A 17902-nucleotide genomic window follows, 5' to 3' on the forward strand; every position below is an offset into this window, starting at 1 on the left:
ACTCAAATTAAAGGGTTTTGCCAAGCAACACACGACTTTCAATTCCCAGAGTTCATATCCTACCGCACATCTCGGGGTCTTCATCAGAGTTGTCTCCGCAGTCGTCCTCACCATCACACACCCACACATGCAGCTTACACATGGTGTTGTTGCAGATAAACTCATCGGGGCGACAGAAGAAAGCATCTGAATAAACAATATCAAAGTGGATATTTTGCTAAATTAAAGATGGTTATGACAACCTGAATGAACACATACATAATGTGTGTATATATGGGGCAATCATGGCCTAATGTTAAGAGAGTCGGATTTGTAACCCAAAGTTTGTGGGTTCGTGTCTCAGTACCGGCAGGAATTGTCAGTGAGGGGAGTGAATGACCAATGCTCTCTTCCACCTTCAATACCCATGACTATGGTGAGACCCTACCAAACCCCCAACTACTCCCCAGGCACCACAGCAATATGGCTGCCCACTGCTCTGGGTGTGTGTTCACAGTGTGTATGCGTTCAGTGCTGTGTGTGTGTGTGTGTGTGTGTGTGTGTGTGTGCGCACTTAAATGCAGAAGACAAATTCTGAGTATGGTTACCATACACGGCCCACACTCACAAACACTGCTGGTGTCAAAACTATGAAAGCTGCCTCAGAAGAGACATATTAATTCACTAGCATCAAAGTCATACATCAACATGAGTGTAATTGGTTAGAAAATGTATTATAAATCATCTTCATACCATGACTACAGTTCTCCTCATCGCTGTTATCCACGCAATCGAACACATCATCACAGCGCCATCGTTTAGGGATGCAGTGAGCATGGTTTCTGCACAGAAACTCATCTTCTCTGCACTCCTTGACACAGTCCATCTGGTGTAAGCACAACAACAAAAGCCTAAACTACTTTCAAGAGGAAGACTTTGCTGCCCTAGTGAAAGTACAGAAAACTTCTGTTTCCATGGAGCTGAACACAAGTCTCATATACAAGATGTTAAAAATGTATCCAAAATGGTACATGTCTGTCTATCTATCTATCTAGTTGTGTATATTTGGATTACTGTATCTGATTACAGTTCTGTTGAAATATCCATCTGAAATTAGTTTAATTCGTAGCTAGTTTAGATGATTAATTAGCTGATGGGGCTAAGGTCAGTTTGTCAGACCATCATTGTAAAGTAGATAAGTAGGGAACCTATTTAATTAGAATTTACTTTCTTAATACTTTACTTTCTTAATACATGTTCCTGGTTTTACTTTGCACAGTTCATAAATGCATGTTATGCTAAAATAAAAAATGCTTGTCAGAATTATTCAGTGAAATGTAATAACAAGCTCTGCTTCTGATCTACTTTCTTTTCAACTGAATCCCTCTTATTTTCAGTTGTGTTTTATTTAGAAATATTTTAGATAATGTAAGGAGAATGCGTTTTGAATGTTTTTTTTCCATGTCGATTTTCAGTTTGAACAATTATATATTTTTTTTACCCACAGATTAGTGGCTGGCTGTCTCTCTCTCTTTTTTCCAATATGTCTACTTGTACAAGTCTTTGTTTCTGTTTCATGACTGCACTTGTGCATAGTTTCTGAGAGAGAAGCGCTTGATGTAAGGTGAGAGGGTCTTGCTAGAGGACTGACCTCATCAGAACTGTCCAGACAGTTGTCATGTCCATCACACCTCAGGCTGGCAGACACACAACCTCCACTGGCACACACATACTCGCTTAGAGAACAGGAGGGAAGCACTGCAAAACAGATGATGGGAAGAATCCACTCTCATATACAGATGCATACACAACTGATGTGTACAGGAAGAGTGAGGTAAGAATTGTCAGTGGGTAAGCTGTGTCAACCAGTTAATCTAATACAACTGTGCATAGTTTTTGTCATGTGACCTTGTCATGCGAGTTGTTTTTATGCTGTTGATGCTAAAACCCTGTTTGGCTTTTTTGCATGTCCATGTAAATTTCAGTTTAGCAGGCAAAATTATTGTTTTTACGTCAGAACACATTTATCTTTTATGTTATCATTTATGTCTAAATATATGTATAAACATAATGAATTATTTAGGTATAGGTAAGTCATGAATTATAAAATCTTATACTAAATACTAATATAAAATCTTAAAAATGTTTTTACTAAATTCTAATATTCTAATTAATGTGCAAAGTAATATTTTTTCTGGAATTTGAATGTCTCACATCTTCATTTAAAAACCAAAATGCACATAATAAAATATTAACACATCTAAATAAATACTTAGGTTAAATTAAAAATTTAACTAAGGAGTAAACACAGTAGAGAGCTGACTAAGGGTCTTGTGTTTATTATGCACAAACTTTCTGAAAGACGGAATTGAGCTACAGCATTTGAACTTACCGGACAATGTAATCATAAAACATTTAAAAGGTTAAAGTACAGAGACAACTAAAAGTCATTTGTAGGTTTCATTACATAATAAGGGTAAATATGTATGGCTCTCTACAGCTACAGTATGACTAAATGTTTATTTGAGAATCAAAGTGTTGGTATCTTGGCATGAGTTAGGGGTGTTTGACGGGGAATGTTTAGGGAAATAATTGGAAAGTGGTGGATGTTTAGTAATGCTAGTGGTGCAGAAATGATACACCTCAGCTTTAAAGACCACAAGATGTAATAAAGTTACCTGTTCCGAGGCAATTTCTCTCATCTTCCCCTGTCTTACAATCTTCCTGGCCATCGCACAACCATTTATGTGAAATGCAGAGATTGTTGTGGCACTGAAACTGATCCTCTTCACAGTGTGTCTCGCAATCCTTCTGGACATGCACAAAGCAAGAGGGAATTTACTACAGTGTCTTCTCAAACTTCAGTTTGTCTCATTTTTGTTATTTTCAGCCTGGTCACTTTTTATCAATAGTAATCTGGGAAACAGTCAGCACAGAATTGGGAAGTTTTGGAAATCAAAATATCCACTGTCTTCGTGACCCGTTGATGAAGCCATAAGGGTATGAGGACTGATGTTGTATGAAAACCCAGATTAATCAACTTTGAGATAAACAGCATGAAGGCAATGATTTGTAATAAAAGACAGCTGCTGTGTTGTCCCCAAATGACATCTAGCATTCACTGACCTCATCTGAATTATCAGCACAGTCATAGTCACCATCGCAACGGAAGCGTGCTGAAATACAGTCCCCATTGGCGCAGGCAAAATCTTTATGATTGCAGGTCACCGGCTCTGCAGAGAAGAGAGCAGAATAAGACAGCTAAAGAAGCAAAGATCCCCAGATCGTGCCTTGTGAAGCTGCATACATTAAAAACACTGAAGTAAACCTTCGCAGAGGACAGCAGTAAGGCAGCAAGAGCAAATCAAAACTGCTAAAGTGGCCTCGCACTTGGACGTGAATTGGCATTGAACCATCTGTTACCAAGGCTCTTGAAAGTTTGCCAAGAACTTAAAAGGAGCTATTTGCAGACTAATCAGCAATTAGACAGTCTAAAAGGGCTGTTCTCCAAGATGGCTAATGGCTAGAAAAACATGTTGGGTGGTTAGAAAAATCTGTTAATATAAACGGTTTGAAATTGGTTGTTGATTTCATATACAATTTACAAAAAAAAAAAAAAAAGGACCATTAAAGAAAAGGCATCCTGGACATTATACATGCTCATTATTTACTCAGACTGTCCTGTCATTTCAAACCCATATGTTTGTATTTTTGAACAATAATTTTAAAAGTTAGTAAAAACAAATGTGCTTATAGTTTTACTCAAAAGTTAGCTGTTTGGATATATTTGGATATATCACCATTAATAAAAAGGTAAAAACAGAAACATTATGATTTACAATTTAAAATAGTTATTTTATTATTTATAAAATAATAATTTATTTGAGTTATGTCAAGTCTGGATTTTCAGTAGTCATTACTCCAGTCTTCAGTGTCACAAGATCATTCAGAAATCATTATAATAAGATTAAGTGAAAATTGTTGTGCTGCTTAATATAGTCGCAACTGGAAACTGGAGGAGATCTGCAGGATTTGAATGCTATTTTTTATTCTTCCAAAATAAAAATAAAATGCTTTTTTATTTATAGTGTTATTATTTAGCAAAACACCCAAATCAATAGTATTAATATTTATGAATAGCTCTTAACAACAAAAAGGCTAATATAATTTATTTTGTTAATTAAATAAACAAATTAAATTGTAAACTTTTTATCAATGAAAAAGCCAAATGAATCTTAATTTTAAAGCGTATTTACATACCATAGATCTATTCAATTCAATTCAATCCAATTAAATTCAAGTTTATTTGTAAAGCGCTTTTTACGATACAAATGGCTGCAAAGCAACTTTACAGAAAATTCAGTTTCTATGTATTTACTAATATTTACTATTTACTAAAATACTAATATTTAGTAGTAGCTTATCAGTGGTGGCTGTCAGTTTATGTGCATATGACAGAAATGCAGGGAAAAATCAATTAAAGATGTAATCAAACAGACGATGAACACTATTAACAGATCTCCTCCAGTATCTAGTTATCATGGGCTGTCAAGCTGCATAAACACCCCTCCGATTCTTGTTTTTTGTCCTTTTTGAAGCTTGCCAGCCCATGCTAACTACAAACGATCATATGGCTTTGGAATTTAAGTTAAAAAATGACATGGAATAAATATACTAAATAAAATAAACGAATAAAATAAACACACGTAAATAGTCGGTCTTTCTCTATGGCAATGTGGGCAAGATCAGAAGCGACCAGACAAGTGGTAAACAGACAGACAAAAAGAAATCTTCAAATAGTCTGCGAAACTGGCCTCTGAAGATCCCACACAACGTTTCCTGACAGTTAAAACAATTTAGTACAAACACAGGTGTGGAAAAGGCTTTATTGTGCTCCGAGAGATGAGAGCGACTCACTGCAATGCTCCTCATCAGAGTTGTCTCCACAGTCATTCTGGCTGTCACATCTCCAGTGGTCCGGGATGCAGTTGTTATTCTCACAGCGAAATTCATGAGGTCCACAGGTCTTTTCATCTTTTTCATCAGACACAAACAAACACACAGATGAGAATGGCTTCAAAAGTGCATGAATATTAATGCAGTGCTACCGCATTTCGACACGTAATCATCATTTCCTCAGGGTTCTGGGCCCGGATCTGACACTAAGCTCAAAACATGCCCACACTCAAGAGGCTAATACACCATAAGATGAGATACCTGACTGTACTGCCGATAGCTTCCATCCTCAATAACCTGAACACTTGAACATAACATCAAACACTTTGTCACCTGGGCACAATCGTCGACGTTGTCTGAAGGAGCTCATTCTACCTTTATAAACTATGAACCTTCTGAGATGCTAGAGCCAAGATCAATTGTTAATAAATAGACATGAGGACCACATCATCAGATCAAAACTTACAGTAGATCATGTTAAAAAGCTTACAGTAGATCATGCCCCCCCACCCCACCCCAAAAAGAAAAAAGAAAACTGGCTAAGAGAAGCAAACTGCATATACTGTATAGTACTTGCCAGTTTTCATTAGTGTGAAATAATAAAAGAGCATCCTAGAATATCTCCCTTGACAGATTCTTTCTTTTGAAATATTCTCTAATGTGACAGTGGCATGTAATGATAGGAAGCATCTAAAGGAACATCTAGAGATACTGGCATCTGAGAAAAACAATACTGCTTATTGTTTGAGAATATGGGAGATGTTTCTTGGTTACAATAATAAAAATTGACTTTCAAACACTAATGAATGTCACAAAATAGATGCCACTGCACACTTAAGAATGTTACAGCAGACAGTAGAAGCCACTGCAAAAGATACAGTCTTCTAAGATAAAACAATGCATATTCATGTGAAGACAGAATTTATCCACTGATCTTAAATGTACATGTATTTCCACTTATTTCTGTGTAATTGTAATGCCCAATATTACCAAAAATGTAAGTATCAATAAAGATTGCCTGTTATGTTAATTGCACCATTTGTCATCAATTGCAGAGATATAGATCTATAATTACTTGCAGGCTGATTTAGATAAAGTGTAACACATCTGGAAAATCAATGGAGACACCAGAGGAGCCCGTCACACCTCAATTACAAAAAAGTTACAGATAATCCATAACAACCTCAGATATTTTCAGCCAATGCAGTCAAACCAATTTTCTCAATTAAATTCCGACAGTGTGACTTTCCCTCCTGTAGCAGCCAAGCTATTGATTTCATTTCTTTAGTCGACCGATATGGGAAAGCCATGCTCATCATCCCTGCTGGGATGTTTTAGAGTTATATGTACACTATATATTGAGGACAATTACGTTCAAGACATCCACTTAGAGGCTGTGTCACACTGCAAATAAATAATGATTTTCTACAATGAAGTGAGAATAAAATAGCGACAACATCAGTGTGCAGTATAGATCTTTCATGAATCTAATGTTTAAGAGTTAGACCTCTTTGTCAAGGGAATCTTCTGATGAATCATTAATGAGGTTCAAATGTAAAGTGTACTGTACATACTGCATGTTTAACCAAATAAATTTTATGCACATTAATTCATTTGATAATACTGTTATTCCATTCTACTTTATGAAGACTGGTCAAAAATTATGACATTAATTGCAATTAATTTATTATACTGAGGTAAACTTTAAAAATAAATAAATAAATAAAATAATAATAATAATATGAATAATTATGTGTAATAATTTTATCTAATGCTTCATTACTGTTTAAAAGTTTGGGGTTAGTATAATTTATTTTAAAGAAAATATAAATGAATTAAAATATTAACAGAAAAGATTTACATTGTTTCAAATATTTCAAATAAATGCAGTTTTTTTGAGCTTTATATTCATCAAAGAAACTTGAAAAATGTATCACTGTTTCTGCAAAAATATTAAGCAGCAAGCACATTAAAACAGAAAACAGTTATTTAAAATTGTAATAATATCACTATTTTAACGATATGTTTGATCAAATAAATGTAGACTTCTTTCAAAACGTTAACCAATCTTACCAACCCCAAACTTTTGAATGCGTTTTTAAAAATAAGAAAAAAATAATAAAATATACATGCATATAATTTTGTGTTTATTAGAACATTGCATATTTAGCTTAGCTATGTTCTTAAGGAAAACTCAATTGAAATCTACTGTGAGTGAAGTCTCCCGCGTGCTTTGTGTGATGAACGTTATTTATATGCAGCCTGGATTTGCTGCCTAAGACTGTTCCAGATCTATAATTTACAAGGTTAGAATTCAATTAGGATTCTGTCCTAGGAGGCAGCTGCCTATAGAGACATTTAGGTGAATATTTTCAGTATAGAGTGATGCTAATAAAATGAGGTACACAGCTTGTTTGTTCAATATAGAATATAGAAAAATACTCGAAACAAAATATGCTTAGCGAACCCTCAGAAACTGTTTTGCCAATGTACCGGCACTTTAAATGTCTGGAACACATAGCTGAGGAAGAATGCAATATGTGAGGCCACCGCTGATGTGCCACTGTCAAACTAAATCAGGCATTCAGACTACAAAACAGGCCCAAGGGTATTGTTACAAGCCACAGCTAATAAAAGCCAAGTGGTTCATGATTAAAGCTGGCCACACTCCATCAGAAAGAGAGAGAGAGAAGACTGTGGGAGCATACAGAATTGACATTAGCCCCAATCAGACCTTCAGACGGGTCTGCACGTGTGGCTGACTGAGGTTCTGATTTGTGAATAATAACTGCGGCTCACTCACCACAATTGGCCTCATCAGAGCCGTCAGCGCAGTCTGGGTCTTCGTCGCACACCCAGAGCTTTGAGATGCAATGCATGGTGGCCTTGCACTGGAACTGGTCTGAAGAACATGTGCTCTCAGCTGGAACATAAAGGCAGACGGAAAATAGCAGGTTATTTGCAAGGGCAGTGAAAAGCTTTTGTAAGGAGCAGTAATAGAAGGAGCAGAAAGTGTCATGGTGTAGCTTACGGCAGTCTGTCTCATCTTCGCCATCGCCACAGTCGTCCTGGCCGTTGCAGCGCAGATTTAATGGTATGCACTTCTGCTTTCGGGTGCACTTGAACTGGCCTGACAGGCAGATGTATGTATCTGTAAATGGGGGGAGACATTACGGTGAGAAAAACATCATGCTGGATCAATGCAGTACGATCATCTATATTCCAGTTCAGAAGGGATCATTCAGAGTCGGGATGCAATAGGAATAAAACAATAATATTTGTGTTAAAAGCACTAAACGTCTTGAATCTTAAATCGGTGCTGGTCCAATACATCCTGATTACGATCGTTCAATGACAAAACACCTTGTACTCTTTTCTAATACTTCTAAAGTGGATATCGATCGTTTGATACCAGCAAGAGTCTGTATAATTGAACATTCAGAGACAGCTGTGCTAAAGAAGATTTGTTGCTGATGAAAATTCCAAGCAGATTTTTCGTGCTCGTGCTCGCCACATACTTCACAGGAACTGAATTCTACAAGGGAGTCCCGATAGCCTCACACAGAGAGAAAAGGCTACGGATCTGTGGATAAGAACACAGAGTTTTACAGCTTTCGTATCTGTTATTTTGCTCACCACAGTTGGCCTCATCTGAGTTGTCCCCGCAGTCATTCTCTCCATCACAGATGAAGGGAGGTAAGGCGCAAAGGCCAGTGCCGCACTGAAAACGCCCAGGCTGGCATTTGAATTCCGCTGCAAAAAATGATGATTAACAGTGAACTCCGGAATGATTCAAAACAATTTGCACATTGGAGTGTGTTTTTAAACCCAAGCTGCGTGAGGTTGCCAGAAATGGCTGAGTCAACCCACGTTCCATTATTTCTCTAAAAAGCACTACTATAATATTTAATGCCATTTGCCCTTTATCGAACAACAGAGGTTCCACCTATTAACAGCAGCGATTGGCAGCCTGTCATTTTCTGTTTGTATTGTTCAAGTGAATCACCAAGCAACAAAGTGAATCAAAAAACTAAACTAAAAGAACAAAAGTTTATTTTTTCGCTCATAGTATCGGTAGTATCGGGGCTCATTTTCACTGCTGGGAATTCCAGTTTTAGAAATTATCAAATTTGCCACTCTTCACTGGTTTGGAAAATAATCATTGCATGTTGTTTTGCTATGCCGCATTGTGATACTGTCTTTGACTGTGTAAAACAATGACTCTAAAGTTGCTGTTTAACTGAAGCAGCAACAAATCTTTTCTTCCATGTTGTGATGTATACCTGAGTGAAACGGTTTATTGAAGAGAAAAAAAGTAGGACTTGGTTCTATCCATCGGTTATTGATTGGATGAAGGCAGATCTCTGGGCTAGGCAATGCAAGCATTTCACTTGCAAATGCGTCTAAAATTAGAAGTGTGCAAACTATAGGATTTATTTAGGAGCACATATGTGAATAAAAAGTCCCAGCAGGTAATAAAAAATGTCATATTTTAAATCGCATAACAACCATCTTAATTATGATCTTTAGGGCTTAAATTTGTGGTTAGAAAATCTAAATTATAGCGATATAGCTTAATGTGATAACTAAAATTGAAAAGGCTGTGATTTAACTGAATAAATGTAATGCAAAATAAAAGTTAAAATGTGGCCCTGTTGCATGCTTTTCAGGCTCGCCATTTCAGAGGGGTTCTGAATCAATCAATAGTAAAAAAAAAAATCTTGGAAAAAGGAAAGTGTCAAGTCCTGAATCTGAATATGCGTTTACAGTTAACTGTAAGAGAAAAGAAGCACGGTTTATTTGGACAAAATTATTCAGTAGTGAGATTTGTTATTTCACTGAAAGACATTTGATCTTTTCAAAAAGTAAATAATAAAAAATAAATTGACATGTTTGGATGACTTGTTCACAATAAGATCAATAACAAAACATATTTCTATTTCATGCTGACTTTAAGTAGAAGCTTCTGCCAAGCAGTTGTTTTGAAATAATGCACAAACTGTAATCCAACATGGCTTGTGCTCAACTTCTAGTCTTGGCTTTCAGAAAATCAGAACATCACATAATGCAATTAATATTCATGACCCAAGTTACAGCGCTGAGCAGCTTACATGGAGTCATCTACAGTGAACAACAAAAGAAAAGCAAAGATGTCTGGCAAAAAAAAAAAAAAAAAAAAAAAACATTTTTATAATCGGAGCTATCACAAGGCCAGAATAACAGAATACTGATGACGTTTCTGGAAAGATTTACTTTATAGCCAGTCTTATATGGGTGTAACCATGACAACTAGGCACATAAAACAGTTATATTTGTAAAGAGAGGCTGATGAGATTTATAATGTGCCCCATGCACTTTTTGAATTGTTCTTAAAACCCCTGGTTACGATCACTGCATGCATGTTACAAACTGTTCAAAACAAAAACAACAGTGCAGGCAGTGTAGGTTGGGTAACATTGGAGGCTAAGCACTCACGACAATCCGCAGGCTCATCAGACCCATCACCGCAGTCATCTACCGTATCGCATTTCCACCAGAATGGGATGCACTCATCCGTTCCACAGCGGAACTGCAAAACAAGTCCACCGCATAAAACAAGGTCAATCAGTTATGGGTAACACAAACTGGGACAATCATTGCAGTTCTGTCTAATGACTTGGAATCATCATTTTGGCATACAGACCTGGCTGGCTGTGCAGTTGGACAGGCATGTCTTGTTATCAGCGGCCAAATAGAAGTTAGTTGGGCAGGCGCACTTGTGGCCTCCACCAGGAGACAGTAAGCACAAATGACTACAGCCTCCATTGGCCACTTGACACTGGTGTTTGGGAACTGTAAAAAGGGGATAGAAATGGCTTGTGATTAAGTCATATTAAAAGAATATTTACGCAGCTCTTATATGCAGGCATATTGTATAAGATCTGAAAAGAACAATAACATTAAAAAAGCCCTGCAAAATGTAAAGCATATGCAGTACTTTATTATAAATACTGTTAAAAAAAAAAAAAAAAAAAAACCTTACTGACCCCATACTTTTGAATGATATAATATAATATAATATAATATAATATAATATAATATAATATAATATAATATAATATAATATAATATAATACTATATGTATGGAATTATATATATATATATATATATAAAATTTCATTTTAAATTGATAAGTTGAATGGAGCAAATGCACTTCGATCCAGATCTTACAGACCAAGATTTAAGTATCTATAATAGCAAGAGCTGTGTAGGAGTGAGTAAATAATGAAAACATTTTCATTTTTGGACAAACCAAGTGTAAAACTAATATAATATTTATTTTAAACAGTCTCTACCTTCCGGCTGGCGCAGCGGGTGGTAGACAATGACAGACTTTATGGCTTGCCATGAATTCAAGAGTTCGACAGCATTAGCACCGGTGGTCTTATGAGCTCGACGGAGAGATTTGGACTTCCCATCAGTCCAATAAATGAAGTCCTCGAACAGTGTGAGTCCCATCACGCCCTGGATGTGGTCATGAGGAACTGAGGTAGAGAATATCACACCATGTACCATCATTAAAGTTGCTTTTCTGCATATTTAAGTAATTTACTCAGTCATTATCCTACAACTTTCAAATAAACTGTTCTCTAGTCTAACTTTTGTGAATGTACTGTAAGTGCAATGACAGATCTTGTTTTTTTTTTTGCATATTCAGTACATATATACAAAGAAGATTGTTGCTTTGAAGCATTATACTGTTGAAAGGTGGTTTGGGCTTTATTGCGGTTTGTTTTATCCAATTCTGCCTTGTTATGGTCCTCTAATCCAATAGATGAAAAAAAAAAAAGGAAAAAAAAAAACAGAACAAAATTACGAATAATTTTTTTTACCCCGGTGCCTCTGAGACCCATCCATGCTGGCAAAAAAGATGTGATTATCATCAGCCCAGTAGATTCTCTTGTTTGTGTAGTCGATGGTTAGAGCTGAGGGGCTGTAGATTTCTTTGTTCACAATAATGCTCTGGCCTTGGCCGTCCATGCCAACGCGACCGACGTGAGGATTTTCACAGCAGTCAATCCAGAAGACAAACCTGAGGAAGAGAGAGTGACCCTCATTCACTCATCACAGCTGTTTCAAGCAGATCTGAGCTATTCCTATTGATCTGGGGGGTCTATGCATTCATTCTTTTTCTTGTGACAAAATAAAAGCTCCCTGGACTGATGGTGCTAAAGTAGAAATTACATTGTGCAAATTTGAAAAGGAAGCAGTTGTACCCGGTTTGAGCATCCAAGGCAAGGTCTGTTGGGTTCTTCAGGCCAGAGCTCACTAAGACGGTGGGGTATAAACCATTAGATTTGGAAACTTCCAGCATCTTTCTCTCCACGTCACACCAGTACAAGTTCTTCCCAATCCAGTCCACAGCCAATGCACTTGGCACAGCTGTTCGGTGAACAATCTAATAAAGCAAATAAGTGGCATTCAGATCAGTCAGTATAATCTTATCACATAATACTTTATAGAACAAGTAGGATAATGGGAGTGGTTGTGTTATGAAAATAAGAAAACAGGTCATTAAAGTAATAAATCAGCCAAAAATGGAAAATTCCACCATTATTTACTCACTTCTATGTTGTTCCGAACTAGTATGATTTTCTTTTGTTAAAAGAATACAAAAGTAGAAATTGTGTAATCAGGGACTCTATGCTCTTTTTCAACCAATTACATTAAAGAGGACCATGTGCTTTCAAGCTTCAAAACAGGAAGCAAATCACCATAAAAGTAATCCAGAATTCACTATACTGTATGTGTTTATGTGTGAGGAACAGGCTGAAATTTTATAATCTATAGTCAGAGAGTTGGACCAGCTAAATCATGAACGAACCATTCTGACCAGTATGAACTGGATGGTGATTGACTGAAAAGATTCAAATCAAAAGAATGATTCATTGACAATGGATGACTCCTCCTTCTTGTGTTCAGCATAAGAAAGCAAGTCATTCAGGTTCAGAATGAGAGTGAATAAATAATTACAGAATATTCATTTCTGAATAAACCATTCTTATAAATTAGCTATTCTATCTGTTTGTTATAGTGCCTGAAGCTGATATTGCATTGCAAACTGATAAAACACAAACTTTACTGTTCCAACATAGGCTGTCACGGCAGGATATACTTTGAGATCTTCTCTATCATCATCATCATCTGACAAGGCATATGTAGCTGTGCCAATTTACAAGATCGCCCCTTCAGCAGTAATTTCAGCAAAACTGAGCTTGAAAAATTCTCTGAAATGTCAATGATCGAGGAACATTTCCCCAATCAGGAAAGTGTCTCCAGATGAGAGGAAGAGAGGAAACATTAATATTCTGAGTGGGAAAGAGAGAGCTTCTGGTATTCTAGTCATCTAGTCAAGCTCTGGTTTGAAGGATTGCCTTGTGTGGAAATGATTTAAAATGTCAGCATTTGAATATATAACAAAATCACGTGATGAATGATTCTCAGAATAGCTGAAATGTATACTGTATGTGTACATAATATCCAAAATCATCTTTTAGACATTATTGAAAAGTTTTAGTTATGGTATGTTTCCTAAATGATGACTACCAACTTAGATTTCATTATTCACACAGCACAGAGCCAAAATATATCATCTAAATAATTGACAGCTGTATGCAGCATGCTAACTAATGAAGCCATATAGCATATCAACTTTTGCCCATCTATTAATAGACAAATCCCTTATTGAATCACACCAAAGGCATTGCCTGAGGCATCATAACAAACGTGCTCCAGTCCAGGAGTTAATCATTACAGTGATCCAACCCATGGTGCACTGCTCCCAGGATCCAAACATTTATAGGGGCTATCTTATAACTTGCTCCTCACTTCCATTTATCAATTGTGCAAAATAATGCATCTTAAGTCTGTAAACAAATGTTGATTATGTGGTAATAAATATGCAGGCTACAACTTTAGCATTGAAAAACATCTGTACCTCTTTTCCCTATTTATAGAGGTCATGCCAAGGGTTTGCAATATATATATATATATATATATATATATATATATATATATATATATATATATATATATGTATGTGTATATATATATATATATATATATATATATATATATATATATATATATATATATATATATACACATACATATATATATATATATATATATATACACATACATATATATATATACATATATATATATATATATATATATACACACATATATATACACACACATATATATATATATATATATATATATATATATATATATATATATATATATATATATTATATATAATTATATATATATATATAATTATTCAGCATTTTAATGCATTACATCTGACTTGGGGAGCTTCTTGCAGACAATATACTGTAGCGTCTGGACCAATCAGACACCATTCAATTCATTCAATATAACAGATCAATTATTCATTAGATCAACAAATGATCACAGACCCCTCAGCCAATGAACATTCTAGGTGCCAGGATGTCTGCGAATGACTCCAGACCCCTGGTTACCATGGCAACCACAGCACCTCAGCAAGACAAGATAACTTTTTACGACCCAAGAGTATGTGGAGAGTTCCCTTTGAAACATACTTCTATAAAAATTGACCCTTCTCTAATTAATTAATATAAAAATCTTTCTTTGAATAAACACACATATATATCAGGTCACTGTGTATGTTGTTACTGTTCTTGTAAATTGTCTTTTTGTCTGGTATACTGTTTTTTGCATGCATTCTTTAGTCCTTTACGATAGAGCAAGTATTAGGGAGGGGTGATATGACAATATAATACGATGATACAAATAATCTTCAGGATTTTATATATATATATATATATATATATATATATATATATATATATATATATATATATATATATATATATATATATATATATATATATATATATATATATATATATATATATATATATATATATATATATGCAGCAGGTAAAAAGTTTGATGGTCATGCTGACTATAAACAGTATATTTATACAGTATAATGACAACAGTATAATAGTATATATGTCAGTAAATAATGAATTAATAATTAATGTTCTTCCGCAATAGAGCTGCATCAAGATATCCCCAGCTAATGATGGGCAAATGTCTTTTACCTAATCTAAACATATTGTACTAGCTTGAATTGTCTCTACTTCCAAAATCCTGAAGATTACACCCACAAATGCTAATGAATTTCAAATGGTTTTAGTTTGTGCTGAACAGGGGTGATAAATCAGGAGGGGGCAACACTGTGTAATGAAGCCAAATGAGGCTCTTGGCCCCTGCAATGAAGCTAATGAGATGGGGAAAAGTGTTGCTCAGCAGGTACACGGCACGGAGATGTGCATCTAAGCACTCACCATGTGACCTTAATGAGTCCCTGAAATAATGCTAAAATGAGCATTTATATTTATAGCAGTATAGCTACAGATGTCTAATATTCAGATCTTGACTTTTAGACCTCTTCATCATATCCCTGTTGCTAGCCTGGCATATAACAGTTAGTGTAGACCTTTTAGCATTGTTGTCAGTCCTTGGTGACCCATAATAATTATTAAGAGAAATGAGAAATCAGATGTACCTTGAGGTCACTGCCATTAAGGCGAATTCTGTTTATCCTCCGGCCACTGGGTCTGCTTGAGTCAATCCAGTAAATGAACTCCTTCTTGTAGTCAAAATCCAAGCTGATTATGTTGTTAAGGCCCTACGGAAGTGAGAAGGAAACAGAACATAGAGGTAATAGAGGTGAAATAAGTAACCAAATGAGATGGACTGCATAACAAATGTGACTGTAAGCACAGTCAGCATGATGTATTAGCTAAGTAAAGGCCGCAGTCAGCACACATAGATCAACTATGCGGAACAAAAAAGAATGAAATGTTATGCCTTGTTCTGCTATTCAATTAGCTGCAGGGCTTAATTAGAAACTTCCGCGTATGCTTATCTCGACAGGATCTGGCAAGGATGTACTACAGACATGAAACATGCAGAGAATACATTTCTTTTGATGTCTCTTCATCGTATTGATTTTGGAAGAGAACACAGTGTGTGATGGATGCACGTGAATGCTGGCTTCAGAATCCAGGGAAGCAGTTCGGAGAGCCTTCTGAGGCAGCGCTGAGGGTTCATTCGTTACTGTCATGTTCACATCAGACTGCTGTCACTCATTCTATAACTCACTAGCCCCACTGCCTTTGCCCACTTCACCACAGCTACTAAGATTGGGTGACGGGCATGATGACAGATGAAGAAAAGCTCTGACACCCCCATCAGATCGAAGCACTGTGAGACCCAAAAAGACCTTTAGCCTTATCTTGTGCCAAGAGCCTCCAGCCTTATCTTAATACCACAAACAAGTTATGTTTTATGTGACATCAGTCAAAACATACAAGAAAAATCAATAAGAGGTTATGAGCATTTATGGTAAGGCAGTAAGGTTTAGAGGAAACATTATCTATTATATCTTGCCAAAATGGTTAGTTTCTACCTGTGTAAAAAAATCCTTAATTAAACGTATTACAATTGATTCATTTATTAATAGCAGTTACAGTATGGGTTCTATCAGTCTACACTAAACAAACTTTCTTGATGTGTTTGAAAAAAGTATTTTATGTTCACCAGGGCAGCATTCATCAAAAATAAATAAACTAATAAATAAATAAATGAAAATAAATAATGAAATACAATAAAAACATTATAAGTATTTAAAAACACCTGTTTTATATATGAATACTTTTTAGGTCTTCAGGTTTCAAATTCCTCAAAAAAAGAAAGAAAATGCTTTAATTAAGGATACTGTATGGCAGCTGAATAAACCGCTAACTAGCATTCCACAGAGCAAACGAGATCACGCACTATACTAGTATGAGGTCAAAGACCTCCATTGTCGGGAAGAGGCCACAGGGACCACTCATATTTAAGTGAAAAAGCTTTCCTTCCTTCACTCTTATTAACAAAATGGAATAAATGAAATTGAATGACTGCTGATGAGACTACTCCATAAAGGGGAGAGTTTTCCGAGAGCCCTATAGAAATTCCCCCGGATGACAGTCTCAACTGGTATGAATAATGTAATGAGCGCAGAATTGAGGAAACTCACATTTCACTAAGAATAATAATTTTGATGGTAATGACTAGGCCTCTAATGACACCATCTGTGGATAATAGCACAAGGGAACTCAACTTGTTACACTAGGCCAATCAGAAAATGGCAGTTACATACAGTATAAAGCAAAAAAAAAAAAAAAAAAGCCAAAGAAATGGCTCATAGAGCCATTTATAATGTGTACCAAACTTGTTGTATCAGACAAGCTCTTGAATATGCAAAACTATATATTATGGTGCACCAACATGTTTACTAACTCTCATTAAAGTGTTAATAGAGTATTAGTGGACTGGTAGGGTTAGAATAAGTTCACGTACAGTACTTGCAAAATGACTTATAGTCAGTAGAATGTCTATTGGGAGAAAATCACAATAAAGGGTTATCAGATATTAAGAATAAAGTATTCTAATAATCTAATGTGAGTTAGTAGATAGGTGCATCTTTGCAAACCTGTGATGTAGAACCTCAAAATAACAACTGAAATGGATATTTTAATAGCCAAAGTCCAGACTGATGAATATAGGAAATACTATTAGTGACAGCAAAATGACTGAAATAACTGCAGATTTTTTAATATATATTTTTTACATAATATTTAATCTTGGTTTGAATCCTGTAGAACTCAAATTATTGTCAATTTTGGTGAAGAAGATATTCTTGTTTTATTGTTTTATTATTTGTAACTGTTTTTTTTTTTTTTACTTTTTTCTTTCTTTTTTTTTTTTTTTTTGGTTATTCAGAACTATTTTGGACTGATTTCACATGTCAGAATATGTATAATATTTAATGTCAGAGTGTCAGAAATTTAATTCATTAATGTTAACTGTTATAATCTC

General features: G+C 35.5%; 1 protein-coding gene across 5 annotated transcripts in view; it reads right to left on the reverse strand.

The window, feature by feature from the left end:
- Positions 1–17902, reverse strand: part of lrp1bb (low density lipoprotein receptor-related protein 1Bb) — a 250801-nt gene that overhangs the window by 18932 nt on the left and 213967 nt on the right. For all 5 annotated transcript variants that reach the window (XR_003277158.1, XM_026217735.1, XM_026217734.1 and 2 more), the window contains 15 exons: positions 15543–15665; positions 12193–12374; positions 11809–12008; positions 11272–11460; positions 10619–10767; positions 10411–10504; positions 8572–8688; positions 7967–8086; positions 7739–7858; positions 4897–5013; positions 3106–3212; positions 2658–2790; positions 1631–1737; positions 733–865; positions 64–186 (listed from right to left, as the gene is read on the reverse strand). Coding sequence is in view for 4 of the 5 variants with exons in the window: in XM_026217735.1 (XP_026073520.1) it covers positions 64–186; positions 733–865; positions 1631–1737; positions 2658–2790; positions 3106–3212; positions 4897–5013; positions 7739–7858; positions 7967–8086; positions 8572–8688; positions 10411–10504; positions 10619–10767; positions 11272–11460; positions 11809–12008; positions 12193–12374; positions 15543–15665 (2014 nt within the window). In the remaining variant the exon portion in view is untranslated. The remainder of the gene's footprint in view (positions 1–63; positions 187–732; positions 866–1630; positions 1738–2657; positions 2791–3105; positions 3213–4896; positions 5014–7738; positions 7859–7966; positions 8087–8571; positions 8689–10410; positions 10505–10618; positions 10768–11271; positions 11461–11808; positions 12009–12192; positions 12375–15542; positions 15666–17902) is intronic.

Source organism: Carassius auratus, chromosome 34 (genome assembly GCF_003368295.1).
Source record: "Carassius auratus strain Wakin chromosome 34, ASM336829v1, whole genome shotgun sequence".
NCBI lineage: Eukaryota > Metazoa > Chordata > Actinopteri > Cypriniformes > Cyprinidae > Carassius > Carassius auratus.